This window comes from Dipteris shenzhenensis, chromosome 15 (assembly GCF_047967505.1).
Source record: "Dipteris shenzhenensis isolate YYH24624 ecotype China chromosome 15, Dip_SZ_1.0, whole genome shotgun sequence".
NCBI lineage: Eukaryota > Viridiplantae > Streptophyta > Polypodiopsida > Gleicheniales > Dipteridaceae > Dipteris > Dipteris shenzhenensis.
Genome location: NC_141610.1, coordinates 54,429,957 through 54,452,061, shown reverse-complemented (window position 1 = coordinate 54,452,061; position 22,105 = coordinate 54,429,957). Strand labels below are relative to the sequence as shown.

Genomic DNA, 22,105 nt, shown 5'->3' with positions numbered 1-22,105 from the left:
CTGCTCTTTCACTAGCTTGAACTCTGCACTCTAGGTAACCTGGAGATCTGGCAGTGGTAGTAGTCTTCAGGCAGGTTGCAGTCTGGATGGAGTGTGCTGGGTAGGAAAGGATCAGAGAGAAGGAAATGGAAGATGCGAGGGTCGTGGCAGGGATGAAAGATTGGGAGACAGGGGAGGGAAGAGTGGTTGTGGAATTGATTATGAAATCATGAATGGCACAAGTTCCAAGGCATAAAGTGTACCTTTCACACATGCCAAATTTCAAACTCCAAGAGATCTGGGTCCCATCCACACGTGTGAAAAACGACTACATTCCACGCGTGTGGGATTTAGAAGATGCCTTATTTGTATATGCACTTATTAATGGTATCCTGTTTCAGACCTCTTGCCCTCCAGTCTCTGCTCTCTTGCCTCCCTACCTCCATACTCTGCAACATCAGCATCCTATCCAGCAGCACAGGTTCATCCTCATCACAAGTTACTCATCAGCAGCACAGCACATCCACAGATAGATTTCAGGTCAGTAACAATGGGTTCTCCCCTTAGTCTCTGCAATCTTCTTGCCTACAATAGAAACAATCCATCTTGCATGGAAATGCATAGACTCAAGTCAAGACAGAGAAATCACTGTAGGAATGCAGATCTTCAAGTGTGATATTTGCATGTGAGGGTAAAACTGTACTTATGGGTTCTTCCTTCAGTCTGTGCACACTTCTTGCCTTCCATAGACTCAATCCATCCTGCATGGTTATGCAAACACCTTCAAATGACTGAAGGCATATTCCAGCATGCTGCCTCATGAATTTGCAGGAAAACGTGAGGAGAAGGCCTTAGGAATTTCAAACAGCTGAAATCGCGTTTTGTTGCAAATATTGAAATATTGCTTCATCAACCCCTGTCATTCTGGTTTTGTGACTTCCATAGCTATCCATGGCTGTAATCTTCTTGCATAAACTCCATTCATACTGTATTTAGTTGTAGAGACAGAGAAATCACTGTAGGAATGCACCAGCATGTCATTTCAGGAATTTGCAGAAAAACATGATTTGGACCTGTTTGGAATTTCAAACTCCTCGTATCGCATTTTATTGCAAATTTCTCTATATTGCTTCATCCACCCCTGTGATTGCCTTTTTTTTGTCAAAACATGTTCTCCATGTCTGTAATCTCTTTCCAATCCTTTGTATGCAGTTTTTCAGAGTGATGGCAAGAACCAAGTCAACTGCAAGGAAAGTTAGCAAAGGGCCAGGGCTTGCAGCAACAGCAGCTGGGGCAGGTACCAAGAAATTTAGTGTGCCTCCAAAGGGAAGAGCTGCACATGGTAGGAAGGGTAAGCCAATGAGCGTGCTCAAGCAAAAGGCCAAAAGATTGAATCATGGTGGAGGTGTGCTAAGGGAGATCAGGAGGCAATAGAAAGCTATAGGCTTTGCAATACCCAAGGCACCTTTTCAAAGACTGGTGAGAGAAATTCGTGATAGTTGGAACCTTGGGTTCAGGTGGAATAGAACTGCCATTCTTTCCTTACAGGAAATGGCAGAGGATTACTTGGAAAAATATTTTGAAGATGCAATGCTGGTAGCAGCCCATGCTCACAGGGTGACTTTGATGGCCAAAGACTTCAACACTTTGTCCAGAGTGAGATGGAGGTATGACAAGCTTGTTCATCCTGTGGAATGGTAGGACATAAAGATGAGAGACATATCGCTAATGCCACCTATAAGGAAGTTGAAGGTAGATGAGGTAAAGGTTGTTGAGGTAACGCACTCAAAGAACACCAGAGGGAAGGCTGCTTATGAGGAGTCACTGAAGCAGCAAATAAAAGAAACAAAATCTATTATAGATGTGGAGACTGGAAAGAAGGAGTTGCAGATACATAGAAGGTTGCAAGAGCTGGGCCCTAATGTAGTTGTCCATATTGAGGATGAAGTTTCAGTGAATGATTTTGACTTGACAAAACAATGCTTAGCAGCATTGGCTCATAAGAATGAGTATTGCTCAGATACTATCATTCTTGCAATGCTCTAGTAAGTGTCTATTATTTTACATTTTTTACAAATCAATCCTCCTTAAACCTCCTTTATAACCTACCCTAATTATTTTTTAGTCTTATGCAGCATGATGAGAAGCTGGCTTCACCCCTCTGTACAGCATACAGTCCATATTATTGATCCTGCCATTTCTTCTAAATTAAGAGATGCGAAGGAGACTCTCATTAGTATTTCCAGCTGGTTCAAACACTACAATTTTGAAGTAATTGATGTTTTGCTACTTCCATACCATAGCAGGTATGTGGGTGACTACTTCTTCCATACCATAGCAAGATTGGAAACTCTTGTAGCCTTTGATTTCCTTATGCTTTTTTCCTTATGCAGTGACCACTGGAGTTTTGTTTCTATTGACATCTAGCAAAAGCAATGCTTTCTATTCAACTCTCTTAAAAACACACACAGAGAGCTGAAATTGTAAGTGCTATGTGTGATTTTTGAACTTAAAACTTCATTATTTTGATATCATACTAACTAAATTATATATATTGCAGTTGTATTAGAAGGCTTTTAGATGCCTTGGATCACTGTCCTCCCAATGTCTCTCTTTTGGATTCAATAGAGCCAATAAGTCTAGAGGTAAAAAGTCATTCCCTCTACTGATGTCTATTAAATGCTATGTCTTTGAACTTATTGAATAATTTTGTTTTGTGGGTGTTTTGTGCATATGCTAACAGGTCCTAACATATCTTTCCAACTGTACAGACACCACAACAAGATGATTCAAGTAGCTACGGATGGAGAGTGCTGATCAATGCAAAATATCTACTTTCAAGCTACTTTGAGAAGGAACAGCCAGACCTTGTAAGAAAAAATAATTTTCATTTAGCTTGAAGATAATTCATAATAATACAAAGTGTTCTAAATTATCGTCTGCCATTGCAGATGAAAGAGGATAGCTTCAGCTCAAACTATGTATATAATTTTAGAGCTCATACAATTTGGAGGTTTTTGAGCTATGCCTCCCCCAAACCTATTGTACCAGCTACTGTGGAGCTGGGTGAGAGCTCTAAAGTACAAGAAGGTGTCATACACCTTGATGCCACAGATGAAGCACCTAATGCTGAGGACCAGAAGCCACAGGATCAATCACCTAGTGCTGAGGAGGAGAAGACACAGGAGCAAAGACCTGCTGCTGATGTTGTTGAGGAGAAGGTGGAGCAGCAGCAAAGAGATGCTCCTAGGGCATTGGAGGAGACAATGGAGCAACACCAACATACTGCACAGGACAGGATGGAGCAGCAGAAAAAAGATCCTCCAAAAAATGTAGAGCAGCCTTTGGATCAAGCTGTACATAAATAGAAAATGGATGTCAGAAATATGTTCTACATATTTAACTAAACAGTTCTGTATAAAATCTTACTTGATTGAATACAAAACCTTTGTTTATGGAGTCTGTGTTATCTCAATTTTTAAATTTTCAATGTCTTTGCATTTTATTGAGCTCTCTCTTCTTTTGAGCAATTGCAAAAAAGCAATATGAATCAGAGTGGTAAATTAAACTAATAGCAATGCTTAATGAGACTACTAGGATAAATCAGATGGTGTACCTTTTTGTTGTTGTAGACAAATAAAAAGTCGTTTGAGATAGAACCTTCTGTCTCAAACAGAATGTCACTGTGCAATTGAGCTAGGGAGCAACATTCTCTTAATGAGATATTGACTAGCACATCACCATTCTCAACAACATCAATATCAATAAGTTTATTTTCTGCACCAAAAGAATCTTCATCTTGATCCATTGGGACTAGTTTTGTGCCTAGCATTCGACTGCGCTTGTAATAAAAAGAGAAGATAAAATTTTGTGATGCAACCATGTACTTCAGTTGCATAGAAGGTTGGACAACCTCACAAAACACTGAACTACATGTCTTCTTATCCCAACTTTATCCAAAAATTGTGGCATGCATGCCGAATTTGTTGCTTTAACTGTGAACATTGTTTTTGAAACCTTCACTGGACAAGTCCACAAAAACTGTGAGAGGCATGCATAAAGAAATTTTTACTATCCTAGTGGCAATATTGGGCCTCAGAGCTTTCTGTACTTCTATAAAAAGCTTCGCCCTATATGCCTCTGTAACACTAGAATGTGGGTGAGGCCAATCCACTGAATTCCATGTCGGAAGGTCTTGTTTTATTAATACACCATGTGTGTTAGCTTTGTCCAGCAACTAATAAAAATGATCAATAAAAAATATACCCGATTGAGCTAGCTCTGTTGCACATCGACCTTGGTATTGTTGTTCTCCTATCGATCCATGCAGAACATCTATAAATCCCAGAATACAATCGATGTTTTGCCATGTCTCATACGATGAAGGATATAAATCTGAAATAAGACAACACAAGAATGTCAATAAGCTAAGAGAGAAAGCTTCATCTTAAAAATCCATACACCTCGTAAAGAAAAAAACCACAATAGAAAAATATACAATTAGGCCTGTGTTGCGGAAGATTTTTTGGATAGTCTCGCAAGACAAGTTCTTTATCCATGTACACGTGCTGAATCAAAACTTCTTTCATGGATATCTTCCCTCTGGTGATTTTAAAATCTCGTACTCTTCCCTTCCACGATGCCAAGAAAATGTTTTTTGTCAGGGGTCTTTTTCTTTTGCTAGGTTGCATGAGCACCCATGGTCCTTTCGAAACACTAAACCTTTCCCAAGTTCCTTCCATTTTGACTGTACTTGAATTCTCTACCGACGAAATAGAAGAAGCAGGTCGACGGGGTAAGGATGTTTGGTATAATTCTGCCTTCGTAGCATTATCATCCACAGAGCGTCTTCCACAAGAACGGCCGTGGTTTTGATTCACCATGGAGATTTTCTGAATCTGTAACAATAGCAAAGTAATGTAACTAAGATAACAATTTGAAGTTTCAAGAAAGAGAAAGTGGGCAGACAGACAGTTGTCGAGAAACATCTTACTCTACGCCAAACAGGATCAAGGGAGCAGTTTTGGAAAAGAAAGGCTGCTGCACAATGAGGCAATGGTGTAGAATGGTAGACCTTTCGAACGAAAGGCGGCACAACATTTCAAAGTTTAAAGGAAGGTGGAAGCGGGAAGGCCCTTGTCAGATAAAATGTTAGTTTAGATTCTATCTTCTTGTCCAAAGATCTTGTGAGAATAAAAAACCAATCTCCACATTAATATAGCATGCTTGTACCTACATAAAGTATTGTTTCTTTTTTCTATTTTCTCTTATTTTCGTGAATTTTCAACGTTACGTTGGCCCTCTATTGATTGGTTGAGAGCTTATTTTTCCAAACCGTAAAAGGCCCCAAAATGAGCTCCCTTTTTTCCTAATGAGAAAACTCATGGAAGCTAAGCCTTGCAGAAACAAGTGCGCCTCGTGACTGTTGCTCTAGAGCCCGAGGTCCCACGCTCCCAGGTGGAGCAAAGGGTGTAGATGATATCTTGCCAGATGGCGACCAAGGTAGCTGAGGGTGGAATCGGATGCTCACCCTTCACCAGGGAGTAACCTAAATGTTCCACACTGTGATATTGCCTACTACCTCCCACACACTATCCTCCGGAGGGGGATGAGGACCCAGGCTACCAAGAGGGACTGCCTCATAAAGCTCTACCCTCTAAATGCTATGACCCTGTATCCGATAAGCTAGAGAGACCTCATCAATTTGGAAACAGGTGACCTCCCTCAAGCAACTAGGCCACCATCCCCCAGGTATAGTCCCTTTGAAGGCTCCGCATGCAGGTCATAATCCAAAGGGCTCCCATTCAAATCCTCATTGCACCATGATAGCTCTGAAAGCAGTGATGGATCGTCTCCAAAAATCTAGTAGAGCAATAGTGACATTGCCCCTCCACCTGCATCTGCTCCAACCACAAGACTATGGGCAAGCCTTTGTGGGTGGCCAACCAGAAGAAAAAGGAGATCTTCCTCGGTCGCAAACTAGACCATAGATGCGGACCTCTTGGGGCACCCTCTGGGCCACCCAATGCCTCTCCCTTGAAGGGGTCCAAATCAAATAGTCCATTTGAAGCCTCCTGCCAATCCAAGTGATATAGGAAAAGAAGGGCACCTCATTCACTTGCTCAGTGAGGCTGAACCCGGAAGCCCAAAACCACTCTTTTGAATTCCCCTTCAAGGGCGTACCTTCCCAAAGCCAGCGGCACCATCTGGGGGCATCTTGCTCTGGGATGTCGGGAGGATCAATGTGCCACTCCTTCCCCAATCAGCCCACCACTCTGATCATCTGCCAATGGATCCCATCTAGACTCCCTTCCATCTCCAAGTTTCTCTTAGTGAGTGCCTGAAGTAGGCCTCCAAGTCCTACATGAAAGAAACCCGGCTATGTGGTACCTCGCTGAATCATCATTCTTAGGGGGATCCCAATAACCAAACTATCTACTATCCATCCACACACGGAGTCCCTCCCGCCAAGACTTAGGGATGGCTAGGTCAATCTCCCTCACTTGTTGCCCTGTCCCTTGCATATGCGCTAAGGCTCCAAGCCTTATCTCTGCCTCCATGGGTAATCTGCTCCATTTGCCAAAAGAGCAGGCTGGGCCACTCTCCCACTGTGTCCATCCAATGTGAGACCACTGCCCGAGCATACGCCCATCCTAATCCTTAATCTCCGGGTACCAAATGAGGGGCTGACGCTTGAACTCCTCTCTGCAACGGGGCTGAGCACGGATGAGTCCCATTGCTAATCTCTACTGGACCCTATGGAGGCTCCTCATCATGGGGAACCCTTTCTCGTAAGGGGGATCTATGAAAAGATCCATCTGTGTGAATGCTACCACTGCCCCCCAGTGCGTGGGGTATTCCTGAGAAATCCATGCTGTAAGAGGAGCTTCCAAGACTCTACACCCAGGATGAGGCCGCACACAACTAACTTACCCAAGAGGGCTCTGCTCTGCATCTCATGATCAATGATACCCAAGCCTCCCAATACCTGCGGCATGATCACTGTCTACTAAGCGACCTAGGCTTTGGTATTCCTCGTGCCATCCAATTCTACCCCAAGGAAATTTTGAACCAAACGTTGGCACTGTCCAATGCACCCTCAGTGAAAGCACTAGTAGAAGGCAATGTACAAGGCCGTGGTAAGAAGGACCTGGTTTTCCACTAGGGCATCACCTGCTAGGGAGAGTTTGGCCGAGCTCCAATAGAGAAGCTTGCGTCGAACTCTATCAAGGACTGCCGGGGTGATATGCTACTATGTTGTAATGTCAATACCCACTTGGCATCTGAGGTATCTCGCTGTCTGGCCCCGCGGTATCCAGTGGAAGCCAAGGCACTCCCCCACTCTCAAATCTCCTGTGTCTCCTCAGAGCCTGTGAAGAAACCGATGGATTTTGTCCAATTGATCCGTGCACCTGAGGCCTCATAGTAAGATAGCCAGGGCTCCCCTGACTCTCTCCAAGCTTGCTATGGTGCCATCTACGTATAAGGCTGCGTCATCTACAAACTCTAAGTCCAACAGGTCCTCCTCCTTTTTGATTGGAAGCCTCAATCCTATGAGGCCCACCATCTACGATCTCAAGTAGTAGCCCAATGCCTCCGCCACAAACAAGAAAAGAAAGGAAGCTGGGGGCCAACCCTAACGAACCGAGCGAGGTAGAGGAAAGGCCTCACCCATGTGTCCACCGACAAGCATCTGACTAGAGCTCCCCGCATAAAGAGCAAAGACTCTTCTAATCCATCCGTCTAAGAAACCCAACCTCTGCATAATGCCCTTCACGAAAGACCACTCCACCCTCTCATAAGCCTTCTCAAAATCCAAGAGAAAGTTGGCCAAAGGCTGTGACTCCTCCTTGGCCTAATCCACTGCCTCCCAGATCATGAAAATGTTGTCCAAGATGCTACGCTCCTGAACAAAGCTAGTTTGCGTGTCATGGATGATGTTGGTCAAATGATGTCTGCGCTCATGGATGATGTCGGTGAGATGAGGCCATAACCGCAAACTCAAGACCTTGGCGAGGATCTTGTATGCGATATCAAGCAGGGTGATCGGTCTCCATTGAATAATGTTTGACCTATGGCCACATTTCGGAATCAAACAAATCCACCCCCTGCTCATGGACTGAGGAAGGGAGCCCATGTCGAAGATCTTTTGGCAAGCTAGACGGAAAGGGATTGAAATGATCTCCTAAAAGTTTCGGGGAGTCAAGCCATCTTTGCCAGGACAGTTCTGGGTCGAGAGTTCCTTGAGGGCTTAGCAGAGCTCCGCATCTATCGTGAAAGGCTCCTCCAGACTCCTGCATGACTCCCATGAGACTACCGTCAAAACGTGGTTCTAAACTAGCTCACGGGCCACAAGGCAAGCTTGAGTCATCCTCTACACCTGAAAAAGGTGACTGTAGAAAACCGTGGTTAGCTCTAGAATCTCCTGTGGATGAGTGTGCATAATGCCCTGGAGCTCTCGTAAACACTCTAACTGAGTGCCTGCCAATGGAGGTCCTATGATCTAAAAGAACTACTTTGTCATCCTGTCCCCCCACTGTACCTAACAGGCCCGGGTGGAGTGGTAGGAGAACTCAACCCGTCGAATCTCTATGTCCTGGAGCTCAAGACGCATGCTCTCATATCTATCACTAAGCCACTAGGATCTTGAGTCCTTCTCCCTGAGCCTCTCTATGAAGGCAAGGTCTCGTTGCAGTGCACACTCGTGCTCCTAAAGAGCCCTCCTCCGTCTAAGGGCGTGACACTGCAACTCCTCATTGCTCCTCCGAATCGCATCTACCACCCAGAAAGCCTAGCCCTTGCAAGGTGCTAACTCTCATTGCTACCAAATCTCTGCCATAACCTGTTGAATCTCCTCATCCTATAGGAGGTCCTCTGGAATGTGGACCCCCTTTTAAGGAAGACCCCGACCGGGTTGTTCTAGGTAAAGTACTGCTGGAGAGTGTCCTGACATTGTGGTGCCTGCTAGAATCCCAGTAGAGCCGCCTCTGTGGATTGCCTAGTCCCCAATGTAGAAGTGATCCAGTCTCTCAAGCAGTCCATCATGTCACTTCTGGCTGAAAGAGAAGAGGAGGCTGCTAGGTATCCTGCTGAGCTCTGGCTCTCACCACGGGTCTCTGCCGCTGATCGTGAAGATGAACTGCTCCCAAGTGCTCCGCTCTGCTCCCAGGCACTTACCCTGCTTGTCCTCGCCAAACTCCAAGTTGTTGAAGTCTTCTCCAACGATCCAGAAGTCAATATCTAGAAGACACTTTGTCAGCCTCTTCCAATGATCTAGGAGTCAATATTTGGAAGACACTCTGTTAGCCTCCTCCAAAAGGTCGGACGGTGCTATTTGCATGCTAGGGCATATATATTCAGGATCCCACTCCCATCTTGACTCCCATCCAAACTACCCGTCTTGGGAAAGTTCACCTTGATCATAGACGTGTGGGACCACTGCCTGTGAAACCAAGATGCAAACCCCTCCGCTCCATCCTATGGCAAGGGACCACACCTCTGGGCCTCTCCTCGGAAGGAGGTGGTGTCGCCGTCTGGCGTCTGATGCTAAGAACATATGTTCCTGTATCAAAAGGAAGTCCACTGCCCACCCTATCATTGCCCTCTGCAACTTTTGTCGAAGGATCACGTACTACGATTGCCTACGAGCATGGTCATGGAGCCCGTGCACATTCTTATGGTCTAGCTCATGAGGACGGGGAAGTAGAAAACAAGGCTCTCTTATAAGTGGGTGCCTGTTCCAAAAAAACTACCTTTTGTGACTTTGCTGGGGGTTAAGAGGAAGAGGAGTTTGGGCTCCGTACGTTGACGTATTAGGGTGGACACTGACTCTATGCCAATCTTTAGTGCCCACTTCATCATGAAGGAGACTTCCATCCCGAACAAACCAGCACACCTCTGGAGTGGCCAGTAGTATGTCTGAACAATCTTTGCCTCAAGCGGCAATCTGATTAGCCCTATTACCAAACCATACATCGGCTTCTCCCACATGAAGCTCAACTGAAAATTCACTTCAACACCATGGGCATGCCAAATGTCCAGTCCCTGTGGCCCCATTCATTCGTCCATCATGCATGAAATGTGATCCCCCAGGCTAGCATCAAATACCACTAGGGACCACTTCTCCAACCCTTATGGAGGCAAACTAGAATCTCTAAATTGAGTGCGTCTGGGAGCCCAGTATACTGATCGAACTCCCTTTCTGGGGCTGCAAGATCATAAGCATTACCTCTAGGGGTAGACAGTAAGAGTTCGGAATCTCTAGGTAGTTCCAAGGCCCCAATCTCCGAAAGTACCATAGTACAGGGTGCCCCGGTTCGAGTTTGGAAGGTACTAATCAGGAGGATGAGCCCCTTCTCTCTGTATCCCCCCCTTGAATGGAGGGAGGGGATAGGATGCTGAGACGAGGAAACGAAAGGGGGCTGTCTTAGGGGAGTCGAGGTAGGTCCAAGGGCGGGGTGGGAGGTTGAAGAAGCTACTACGGAGGAGGGAGGGGGACGGAGGGTGGGAGGGGAGGCGGAGGGATGGGGACGGGTGGTGAGGATGACCATAATAGAAGGGGCGAGGGGGGGAGGAGGGGGTGGGAGGAGCTCGGGAGGAAGGGGAGGGAGTGAGAGGGATTCGGGGGGGAGGAGACGGGAAGGAGTATGGGCGAACACCACAGGCCCACCTTGCTGATGATCAGGCTTGCCAGGGCTTTGGATACCCTCCTCCTCACGCGATACTGGGCTAACTTCACAGCTTTCGCCATCGTAACATTAGGAACTCTTAAGGCTCACTACTGACGACTGCAGCTGCTCCTCCGTGGGTGCCTCTTGAACTACTCTCTCTCTATCCATGCGTCTAGCCCATTGCCTGGTGCTTTCAAGCCAGTTTGCTTGGTTTCTTTTCTTTTTTACCTGGGTCCAATCCCCCTTTGAAGGTGTCACCCAGGGGGTCTAAGACTTCTGCTGCTCTTGCTCAAGGGGGCGCTAAGCCTTGGCCTGCTGACTCTGCCTGCCTTGCGGGTAGAAGGGAGGAGCTCGGCCTTGAGAGCACAGTCTCTAGTAAAATGACCCATCTGCCTGCAACAAAGACACTAGCCTAGTAACCTAGAAATCTCCACTTGCTGACAAAGTGTACCCCCTTCAAGGTTCTTGAGGATGATCAACTCTAGGAGGGACTTTGGGTTCTCAACCACCAGTGTGATCGCTACCACTGATGCTGTCGGGACTCCAGCACCGTGTCAAACGCTCTACCAATGGAGGGGAGGATGGCTTTGTATTCCTTTGGGAGCCCTGAGAAGTGGAGCGAAACCGGGAATCAGGGAACATAGTGTGCCGCGTCCATGTCCTCCATTATAAAGCCGTGGTACCAAGGGAAGAGGTACACCAAATGCGGGCCAAGGAGGATGGGCTCTGCTCCACCAGTGTCAACGCAATAGCACGGGAGCTCAGCTGGATAAAGAAGACACCTCTTTCTTAGTGGTGACCTCCTGAATGTGGTCATCCTCTAGTACCAAGCTCACCCGGATCCAATCTTTCACTTGTCTCCTTGTGGGTGTGAGGCCCACAATTCTACCCACTGCCACCTTGTCATGGAGGGATTGAACTGCATGCTACACCTGTTGCTTGTCGGCTGGAGAAAGAATGACCTTAACGGCTGTGGGATTCGAGGGTGCTGCCATAGAGCCCCTCTGGCCAGACCAAGGGTCACCACCAAGGTTTCTTTTTCCAAGACGGAGCACAAAACTCCCTACTCCTTTTGGAAAGGGAGGAAAGAGAGGGCAAAAACTCAAAAAAGGAAAAAAGAAAGGGGCTGGATTGTAGCTACTCCAAGGGCTCACGAGCTCCGGTACCGGCCCAATGATGGGCTAGGAGCAACTCGGGCCGCTTCCCAAGAAACACCACCTAGAAGAGGCAAGTTTACACCATACTCGAGCTCCATGGGCAGCACCAAAAGGATTTCCATAAAGCTAAGGGAGGCCACGGCCTATGCGCAGCATCACCAGCAAAAGGAGGAGGGGCGGAAGGGTGAAGAAGAACAGGAGGGCAAGAGAGAGGCTAGAAGGGGAGAGGCAAAAAAGGGGAAAAAAAAGGGCGGAGGGGAGGCAAGGGATGCGTGAGACGGGACGGAGGTAAGGCGACGGAAGAGAGGCGGGGTGAGGTGGAATAGAGGTGGGGTGGAGGCCTAGGAGACGAGGGTGGAATAGGAGGGAGCTGAAGTGGGCAGGAGGAGTCGAGGAGAGGAGAAGGTGGGAGGTGGAGGAGAGAAGGCGAGGGGCAAAGAGGGTGGGAGGTAGAGAAGGGAAGGAGGCGGGGGTGGAAGAGGAGACGGCGGGGGGTGCAGGAAGAGAAGGCGGGGGGGTAGGAGGCAGAGAAGGGGCTGGAGGTGGAGGAGATGGCAGAAGGCGGGGGGGCTGCAGGCGGAGGAAGAGGGCAGGAGGAGACGAGGCGGGGGCAGACCAGCTCAGGAGCAGGTGCAGCTCAGTTCCTCAAGCCCTTCTAGAAAGAGAAAGTTAAGTGGCATGTTAATACCTTGTAACAAAATAGGAGGTAGTGGAATGGGACAGTTACAATTGTGGTGTGGAATGGGAAGATACAATCTCCACCATGTTTTGGCTAGATTGGGATACTTTGCAAAAGTATTAGGAGGGCATGTGTATTATGTGTGATGGTACACAAAAGTTTACAAACCCAGAAACTTTTTCTACACATTCGGTATCCTCTTAGTATTTGAGGAGAGCACAGGCAATAGCCAGCTACCGGCTGTGTACACATAACCTATCATTTTGTGTGCCATAACCTTCCTCTCGCATTTTTGAGAAAAAGGAGTTTTAGTTTGCATAATTATCTTTGCTCTGGTAATGTCTTGTATCTCCCACCATAAAGGTATGCACAATTCCGTCAACTAAAGTCCAACTCTCTACTGGCTTCTTCCATGCTTGTTTTTCCAATCTCATTGCCTCAACCTTGTTCTTGTCCTCGAGCACGTGAGCGACTGCATAGATGTTAGACATCAAGACGTAAGCTGCAGCATCCTTTTCATCCGATCTCACTGCATGCTCAAAGGCCTGTCTTCCAAGCTCCACATTACCCCACTTTCGACAAGCACGCAACACAGTATGCCACACTGCAAGAACAGGTTGGAAAGGCATCTTCTCCACCATAGCTACCCCCTCACCTAATTGGCCTGCACGGCAAAGAAGATCAACCATGCAGATGTGGTGCTCAATAGTTGGAGTGATACCATAGTCTTTGCTCATGGCCTCAAAGTACTTCTGGCCCTTATCCACGAGACCAGCGTGACTGCAGACTGTAAGAACACTGAGAAATGTGAATTCGTTCGGCTTTATGCCTTCTCGTATCATTCTTTTAAACATATGGAAAACACTTTCACTTTCTCCTAGCTGAGCATATGCTGCAATAAGGGCACTCCATGACACTACATCCGGAGAGATACCCTCGAGTTGCATTTCTTCGAAATGATTCAGTGCTTCCTCCACAAGTCCGTGATCAGCATACCCTGCAGTTAGTGCACTCCATGAGACTACATCATGAACTGGTAGCTTGTCAAACACTTCTTGTGCCCTTGCAAGCAACCCACATCTAGCATACATGTCCACCAAGGTGTTGCCAACACCGGGATCCTTTTCCAACCCCTTTCTAGCAATCTCAGCATGTATTTCTTGGCCCTCATCTATAGCTCCTGTGATGCCACAAGCTTTCAAGCTGCAAATAAATGTGACAGCATCTGGAGAGACATCCTCCAGTTGCATCTGTCTAAAACAGTCCAGTGCTTCCTCACCAAGCCCTTGCTGCACATATCCTGCAATTAGTGCACTCCATGAAACTACATCTCGAACTGGAAGCTTGTCAAACACTTCCTGTGCTTTTGCAAGCAAGCCACATTTGGCATACATGTCAACCAAGGTATTGCCAACAAAAGGATCTCTTTCCAGCCCCTTTCTTGCAATCTTGCCATGTATTTCTTTGCCCTTGTTTATGGCTCCTGTGCTTGCACAAGCTTTCAAGCTGCAAACAAATGTGACAGCATCAGGAGACAAACCCTCCAGTTGCATCTGTTCCAAACAGTCCAGCACTTCCTCACCAAGCCCATGCTCAGCATAGCCTGCCATTAGTGCACTCCACAAGACTACATCTCGGACTAGAAGCTTGTCAAACACTTCCTGTGCTGTTGCAAGCAAGCCACCTTTGGCATACATGTCCACCAAGATGCTGCCAATAAAAGGGTCCCTTTCCAATTCCTTTCTGGCAATCTCACCATGGATTTCTCGACCCTTGTCTATGTTTCCTGTGCTACAGCAAGCTTTCAAACTGCAAACCAACGTGATAGCATCTGGAACCACACCCTCCAGTTGCATATGTTTAAAACAGTTCAGTGCTTCCTCACCTAGCCCGTGCTCCACATACCCTGCGATTAGTGCATTCCACGAGACGGCATTTTGAACTGGAAGCTTGTCAAGTACCTCCCATGCTTTTGCAAGTGAGCCACATTTGGCATACATGTCGACCAAGGTGTTGCCAACAAAAGGGTCATTTTCCAACCCCTTTCTGGCAATCTCAGAGTGTATGTCTCGGCCCTTGTGTATGGCTCCTCTACTGCCACAAGCTTTCAAGCTGCAAACACACGTGACAGCATCTGGAGACACACCCTTCCGTTGCATCTGTTCAAAACAGTTCAGAGCATCCTCAACACGCCCATGCTCCACATATCCGGTGATAAGTACATTCCAGGAAACTACATCATGAACAGGAAGCTTGTCAAACACTTCCCTTGCTTTTGCAAGGGAATGACATTTAGCATACATGTCCACCAAGGTGTTGCCAACAAAAGAATTTGCATCCAACCCCTTTCTGGTAATCTCAGCATGTAATTCTTGGCCTATCTCCACATCTTTCAGCCTAGCACAAGCCTTTAGTAGGGCCACAAAAGTATACTCGCTAGGATGTACGCAATCCACTTGCATTTTCTGGTACAGGTTGAGGGCATGCCGTGATTTCCCGCATTCAATATGGCCCATGATGAGAGAAGTCCAAGAATGTTCATTGGGATCAGTCAACCTGTTAAAACCCTCCAGGGCATTGCACATGCTTCCACATTCCACCAACATTGGGACAAGGTAGTTCCCAAGACATCTATGAGCTTCCAGCCCACAGTTACACATGTAAGCATGCAAGCGCTTCGCACACAATAGGTTTTTCTCTTTTCTGCACTTTTGGAGGACGCATATAAAGTTCTCAACCAAAGGCAGCTTGGGCATCCCTTCCAAAGACGTGAGTGCCTCTCCTAAGCTCAACATCTCCCAAGCATTCTTGTCTTGCAGTTGCAGTGCTTTAGATGCGTTCCCCCGTTCTTCCATGTTGAATCGTGCCAGACCGGTAGATGCATTGGCCCCTTGCATTCCCTTCCTTCCAGGGTCCTTTTCATCGAGCATATCTTTAACCCAACTTGGATTGTACCGGCTGTCTATGCATAGCAACTCCGTCGTGAGTTTACGCTTGAAATCTGGAGCCCTTGGGTTAGCCTGTTAAAACTCACAGTTCAGACAAGCCCAACATATCTATGGCTTTGCCTGCGCAATTCGTTTCGTCGCACACTTACTTTGTTCCTTCGTTTGTCCCACCAGTGAGAAGGATCCATGAAGTACTCTTGCCATAGCAGTTCTGTCGTTAACGTACCTGCCAAGCATGTTGACAATGAGAACCAACGGCCAGAAGTGTCGAGACTAAAATTTGAGGTCTGTCTGTAGTACCTGCACTTAAACTTTTCGAGAGACTTCAATAAGAGCCCTCCGCCACGGCCAGCGGTTCCAGGAACGGAAAGCCGGCGTCCTGGGTGACTCTTCTGCCCCCGTGGAGGGAAGCCATGGGCATAGGGCGAGTCATCTCCAACTGCCAGAGTGCGCTATACCTGGACGTCGACGAAGCTCATGCTTCAGCCCCTTCATGCTACCTTCCTCTTCCTCCGATTTGCTTGGCAGGTTATTTCATACGTCAGATTGCCTCCAGATAGTTGTATGGGTGAGACAGACCGTTTGAGTCTCCATAAGTCTCTTTCCTGAGGGGATTGCTCAGCTTGCTTAAACAAGATAAACCACCAACAAAATGGGGTGAATATCCACAAAACCATTGCTTTTGCCATGTTTTGCGCTTCCTTTGTCGCCCACGTGTCGCTTGCAGGTGGTTTTTCACGTGCGCCAGCCTGAGCCTCTCTTGTGCGCTTCCACGTGTCAATCCTTGGCGGGCATGCAGATCAGTACGCATGCGTCCGTGTGTCGAAGCCTTGCGCACATGCAAGTAAATACGCATGCGTTGCTCGTCTACGTCCAAGTGGTAATTAGCCATTCGCTTGTAGCACCATCTGTAGCGAAACTTAGCCCGACTTGCCTTGGGAGGAGAGAAATCGCAATCCCAGACTTGGTAGTATCCTACATCCATGCGTGGAGGCGCTTTTTCAATGTTGTGCTGCGTCCATCAACTACAAGTAGTATAAGTATGGGTGCTTTTGTTTGAGGTTCTATTTCGGTCTTGGGTAGCCTGTTCGTTGCGACATGCTATGTTTGTTTTTTGCTATAAAACTTGAGAGGAGATGTGAGAAGGACCATTGCATTTCTACGGTAACGTTGCTGCACAAACGCATGTTTGTTACCATGGGAAGTTTGGATGAGGAACAACAGGCATCCAATGATTCCATGGACACTAGCAGTAGCCAATTCGAGAAAGGTATACGACAGCTTCGAACTTTTTCTATTGATTTCAGTATATTCGTTTTCCACATTTAAAGTTCTGTTCCTTCCTTCACTTTTTATTTCCTCTTTGTATTTGTTGGTAGACATGATGAGCATCGTGGAACCCCATCCAGGGTGTGCTAAAGAGGCAACGTCTCGTTATCGTGGTAATTGTTCATATTTCTTCTTAGTAGTTTAGCGCGACAATTTCTTGCTGGTCTGCGTTGTTTATCTATTACATTGCAAAAGTCGTGGAAGATTCTAACACTAACAGAACAAAGCAAGCTATTGCGGAAGGAAAAAAGAAGATCATTCGTGGCTCAGATGTACCACATCAACTTATAAACGAAGGTGCTCTGTCTTTGTTTGATTTCGCAATCCTTTTCCTAGGTGGCACTGCTGACTGTGCATGCTTATTTGGCACAACTTTGACCAAACTGAAACTCAACCAACCTGTAACTGAACCAAACCCTGTGTAACCTAACCAAACTCTATGAACCCAAGGTAAGTTAAACCTAACCATGGTCCAATTAAACTGAACCTAAGTAAAAACTTAACCGTGCTTAGTATGGGCTACTTGACCATTGACCAAGTAAAGCTAACTTAATCATAGCTACATCTTATCCTGCCACGTGTCTTCTCCATCTACTACCACATGTCCTAAGGTTTACACCTTAGAGAAGAGAGAAGATTTGCAACTTCTCTGCAGACGACGGCGACGCGGTCCAGGGGTCTGCCATTGATGAGTGTGGACTATTCGCACTTCAATCTGTTCCAAGAGCGTGCACTCAAATATTCCTCCTTCATTCCCATGGTATGAGGGCATACACTCCCTTTCTCTAGGATTAACGAGGCGGGAGAATGGCAAGAGATGCAGCTTGTTGACGGGGTTAAGTTCGTGGGGCATCAAAATGCAAGCGCAACTTGTAAGTTATACCAGATTACCTGAGTGGTGCCTATCCACAAAATGGTGTTCATCTCTAGGGGCGATCTGCAAGCCGAGTGTGGTGTTCATCTCTAGGGGCGATCTGCAAGGCCAAGTGTGATCTGAAACTCGTCTCTAGAGCGCTTCTTGATTGGGTCAGATACTTTGTGTTCTGGAGACCATGCAGAAAAAAGGGAGTCGATCATCTTTCGATTGTATGGAAGCTTCTGGTGTTGCGGTCGGGAGAGCTGGCCGTTGAGGCCTGTGGAGCTTGTAGAAGTCTTGGTTGCCGGCTCTGTTGGGGTGCCATGGAAGTCGCAGGGGAGCTTAAGTTGCATGTTGCTGATGGACTGCAGACGTCCCCCGTCTAGTCACGATTGTTGAGCCTTAGATGGAGCTTAGAGGAGCACGAAGGCTAGCGGAGGTCACATCACTAGGGCTAGGTGTTGGAGCTACTAGGCACAAATGGCTGGTCGTTCATTGAGGCTGGAGATAGTCCAGAGCCACCAAGAGATCCGTTGGCTTTGAGCTCACTTAGCTTGTCGTGGCGGAGGCCATTTGCATTGTAGACTTGTTAAAGCATAGTAGTTTGTAGAAGCAGCTGAGCTGAGCACTGAGAGACTGAATATCTAGGTTAGCTGTTGCAGTTGTTGAAGTCAAGGTCTTAGAGCCAGAGTTTTTCAGCCTGTCGTTTTAGCTTTCCTATCTTGAAGTTGGGTGGAAGTGTGAAACTAAGGTCTCTCTCTCAATAGAAATCTCTCAAAAAATATATAACATGAACAATCATTCAAGAGGCATGAACATGATTCTGTCTCTCTCTCTCACACAATCAAAGAAATTGATCTAGCTCTCACAAGAAAGGAAATGTCTCAAACTCTCATGGATGGAATTCTCTCAATCTAAAACTAAAACTAACCTAGGAGAGAACAAGTGCTCCTAAGACAAGCCTACAACTAATCTAGGAGACTAGACCTAAGCTCTGATACCATGAGAAAGTACGGATCGTGCTCTCCTAGTGCACACAAGATTAGTAGAATAACTAAGGAGATTCAAAGCACACTAAATAAGACATGAGAGGGAGATAGCAAATCTATATCTCTTGCAATGTGTGTTCTCAACAATACATGATAGGCCTCTTATAGAGAGTGCCATTTGAATAGTCAACACCTATGGGATCCTCTGATCCACATCTCTCCTTGTGGATATCCTCAATCCACATCTCTACATCATGTAGTCCACATCCTAGGGTGGCTACTTTGATTCTTTGCTATACCATACCTTAGCCTTTAATCTATGTACACATGGCACCATATCTCAATAGAAAGAAACTATGCTTTCCATTTACTTGCCATGGTTTGATTCCGAAGACATGAATGGATCTATGTCTGTACCGACGAATCTCTAGTCCAAAAATGGCTTATTGAAAAAATAAGTGACCTTCGTGCCATCATGTGTATGGTGGTATTGTTCCATGAATTGGCCTAAAATTGCACTACCTTGATGTCTTGTTGTGTCCTTAATAAATCTAAAGACACATTGGACCCAAATCGCAGCAATTCACATGCATATACTAATATGCCCTTCGTCTTTTCATCTAGTGGTTTATGTGATTCAATGTTATCAAGCGATTCTTTTGACTTCATCAAAGTCAATCTCGAGTTCAAAAAGAATCTCTTTCAAAAGGCATGTATACTCTGTGAAGTACATTTCAAGATCCTCATTATTCAAGACAAGGCCACGCATTTGACATTCAACAAAGTACAATTCTGCAATGTTGTTTTCTGATATGAGCTCAGCTGAAGCTTGGCTTTTGCAAAAGCACATTCTAGAAGAAGGTTGATGACCAGGGTGGAATTCAGTGAATCTAATGACCAGTTACTCTTAACTACATGATTATTGAATACATGGATGCCAACGTTGTTACACATATTTTGTTTGGCACCATGGGTCACATATGTTCTGTGATACTTGTAGAATGTGGTATCCTCAAGGCATGTTGGCCTTCCATAATATAGGCCGATGTTGTTACACATGTTTTGTTTGGCACCATGGGTCACATATGTTTTGTGATACTCGTAGAATGTGGTATCCTCAAGGCATGCTGGGCATCTGTAATATAGGTTGACCAAATGCTTGACAATATTATGGTTTCTTGAGATCATTTGTTGATGTAGTGCAAGAGGAGAGGAGTCGACATAGTGTACAAACTCGGTTCTTGTGATTACCTTGGATCTACAAGCAATTGAACACAACCTCTGTTGGTGAGATGGTTTTGATAGAAGGCTTGCTGCTATGAGTTTCAATTTCAAAGTGTTGAGATCTTGCAATCCCAATCTAATGATGTTTATCTCATTTTTCATTCCATTTGGGATCATAGATTCCTTGCATCTTCAATCCAATTCCATGTCACAATATGATTTTTGTTTTATGATGGGAAAGCTTCTTAAAAACTCATATTTTAAATATATATTGTGCACTTGTTAAACCCAAGACATAGCTAGCAGAGTGCTAAACCTAAAATTCAAAATCTTGATGTTGAGGAGGATAAGATCTAGTAATCCCATACAAATGAAAAAAAAATAAATGCTTATAATTAGAGAAGCCAGGCTGGATTATAATATTAAGTAGATATGTATCTAATATAGCTCTATCTTTGAAATTGATGCTTGCTTATACATGCTTGAATTAATTGAACATTGGCTTCATCATCCCAATTCATCATTGTTGAGTAATAATTGAGCCTATTAAAGGCAAAATAAATTTATGTTATGGGTAAACACCTTGGAAAAAAACCAACATAAAGCAATATGTTGAATTCCAATGCCTCTTAGCATAATCCATTTTAAACATCAACCACCCTCTACCTCTTTTGCTTGCAAATTTGCGATGACCATTCTATAGTCCTTCCCTATATTGCCCTTTCCTTCCTTGCAAATATCCTGCCTTTAATTCCTCACTTCCCTACCATCTTTGTATCATACTTGCATGCTCCTTGCCATCCTCTTACATGAGCTGGGCAAATTTCAAGGGGATTAGGATGATGATCATTTCACAGAGAAACATAATTTGGGCTTTGCAATTTCAAGGATGAGGAAGGTTTCAATCCCCATACCCTTTACATATGTTCTTGATCTATTATAATTTCGTTTTTATTTCATCTTTATTCAGAGTTTTAGGTGTCTTGTTGTTGCTCTTTCTATGCCCAAAGTACAATTACGTGTAGCTTGAGCAATTGAGGAGTTATGTTCAAGTCTATTGAGACATTTTAAGTGTTTTCTAGGTAAGATTTGGCTGCTAATCTTTTTGGGCCCAAGATGCAAGCATTCTAAGCTAGAGATTGCATAGTCCACAAAATGAGTTAATTCCACCAGCTTATGTAGAATTCATTTCCTTACTTATACTTTTGATGTTTCTTTATATGGGTTGTATCTACCCTTTAAGTTATGATGTGTGAATATGTTTTGACATTACACAAATTATTAGGAACCACTTTTCAGGCATTATGATGTCCTAGGACAAAAAGATATATATGTTTCTAACCTTTGCACATGACCTTTACTAATAAAAGCGATAATAGGAAATCTCATAAGCATGAGAAAGAGAATTTGCTCCATATTTTGGATATGATGCTCCCATGTGGCATTCTTTCATATTCCTATGTGTACATTTGGCTCTTGCAAGGGTGTATCAACAAGAAATTATCAGTGTGGATGGAGAGATAATCACACCCACCTCATGATGTTGGAATCTCTTCCAAACATTTTGTTACCATTAAGCTAGTTGACATGTATGACAAATGCACAATATGAAGGATGGGAGACACATTTTTTACCCGATCTCCTAAGAAAGTTTGAACTCATGGAATGAGATGATATACAAGGCATGTTCTTTTAATGGAGGGTATTTGGTTCTTTTAGGAGTCAAGAAGATAAGTTATAATGCTAGATTTGCTCACTCTAGGGAGCATCATCAATGCCAGTGCTGTCTTAGGAAGTCTAGAGAAAACAAAAGGGCTCATATTCACATATGGAAAACTCAGTTTCAAACTTAATATTTTCTTGGGGAATGCCTTTATTGACATATGACAAATGTGGAAGCATAAAGGATGTATGAAAATTCTTTAATAACATGCCTAAACAAGATGTGGTTTTTTGGACTAAAATGATTGGCGGGTATTCCAAGTCCAGGAATGCTAAAATGAGCCTCAAATTGATGGTACTAAGAGGTATGAGACCAACTATGATCACTTTTTTATGCATCCTAGTGCACGTGCAAGCTTAGGAAGCCTAAAACCAGGAAGGTAAATGTATTCTTCTAACATTAAGAACTATGATAAATCCTCTCATTGACGTGAAAAATTCCACTATTGACATGTTTGCCAAATGTGGATACATCAAATATGCATCCAAAATATACGACAAATCATTTGAACGAGATGATGTCTCATGGATGCAATGACATGGGCTAGGCTA

General features: G+C 45.1%; 1 protein-coding gene across 1 annotated transcript; it reads right to left on the bottom strand.

Annotated features, from left to right (window-relative positions):
• Positions 1 to 12,670: 12,670 nt before the first annotated feature.
• LOC147893999 (pentatricopeptide repeat-containing protein At3g16610-like) lies at positions 12,671 to 16,065 on the bottom strand. Its single transcript, XM_087386521.1, has 3 exons — positions 15,734 to 16,065; positions 15,583 to 15,659; positions 12,671 to 15,505 (listed from the first exon to the last, which is right to left on the bottom strand). The coding sequence occupies exons 2-3, from the start codon at positions 15,619 to 15,621 to the stop codon at positions 12,794 to 12,796; spliced, it is 2,751 nt and encodes a 916-aa protein (XP_087242647.1). The 5' UTR covers positions 15,622 to 15,659; positions 15,734 to 16,065; the 3' UTR covers positions 12,671 to 12,793.
• Between the last annotated feature and the right edge of the window lie 6,040 nt (positions 16,066 to 22,105).

What these genes read in the sequence shown, in the direction of transcription:
- LOC147893999 (XM_087386521.1), bottom strand. Translation starts at nt 15,621, where the DNA reads ATGGATCCTTCTCACTGGTGGGACAAACGAAGGAACAAA. An exon ending in GGGACAAACGAAGGAACAAA is followed by an intron (nt 15,506 to 15,582) that starts GTAAGTGTGCGA and finishes GAGTTTTAACAG; the next exon opens with GCTAACCCAAGGGCTCCAGA.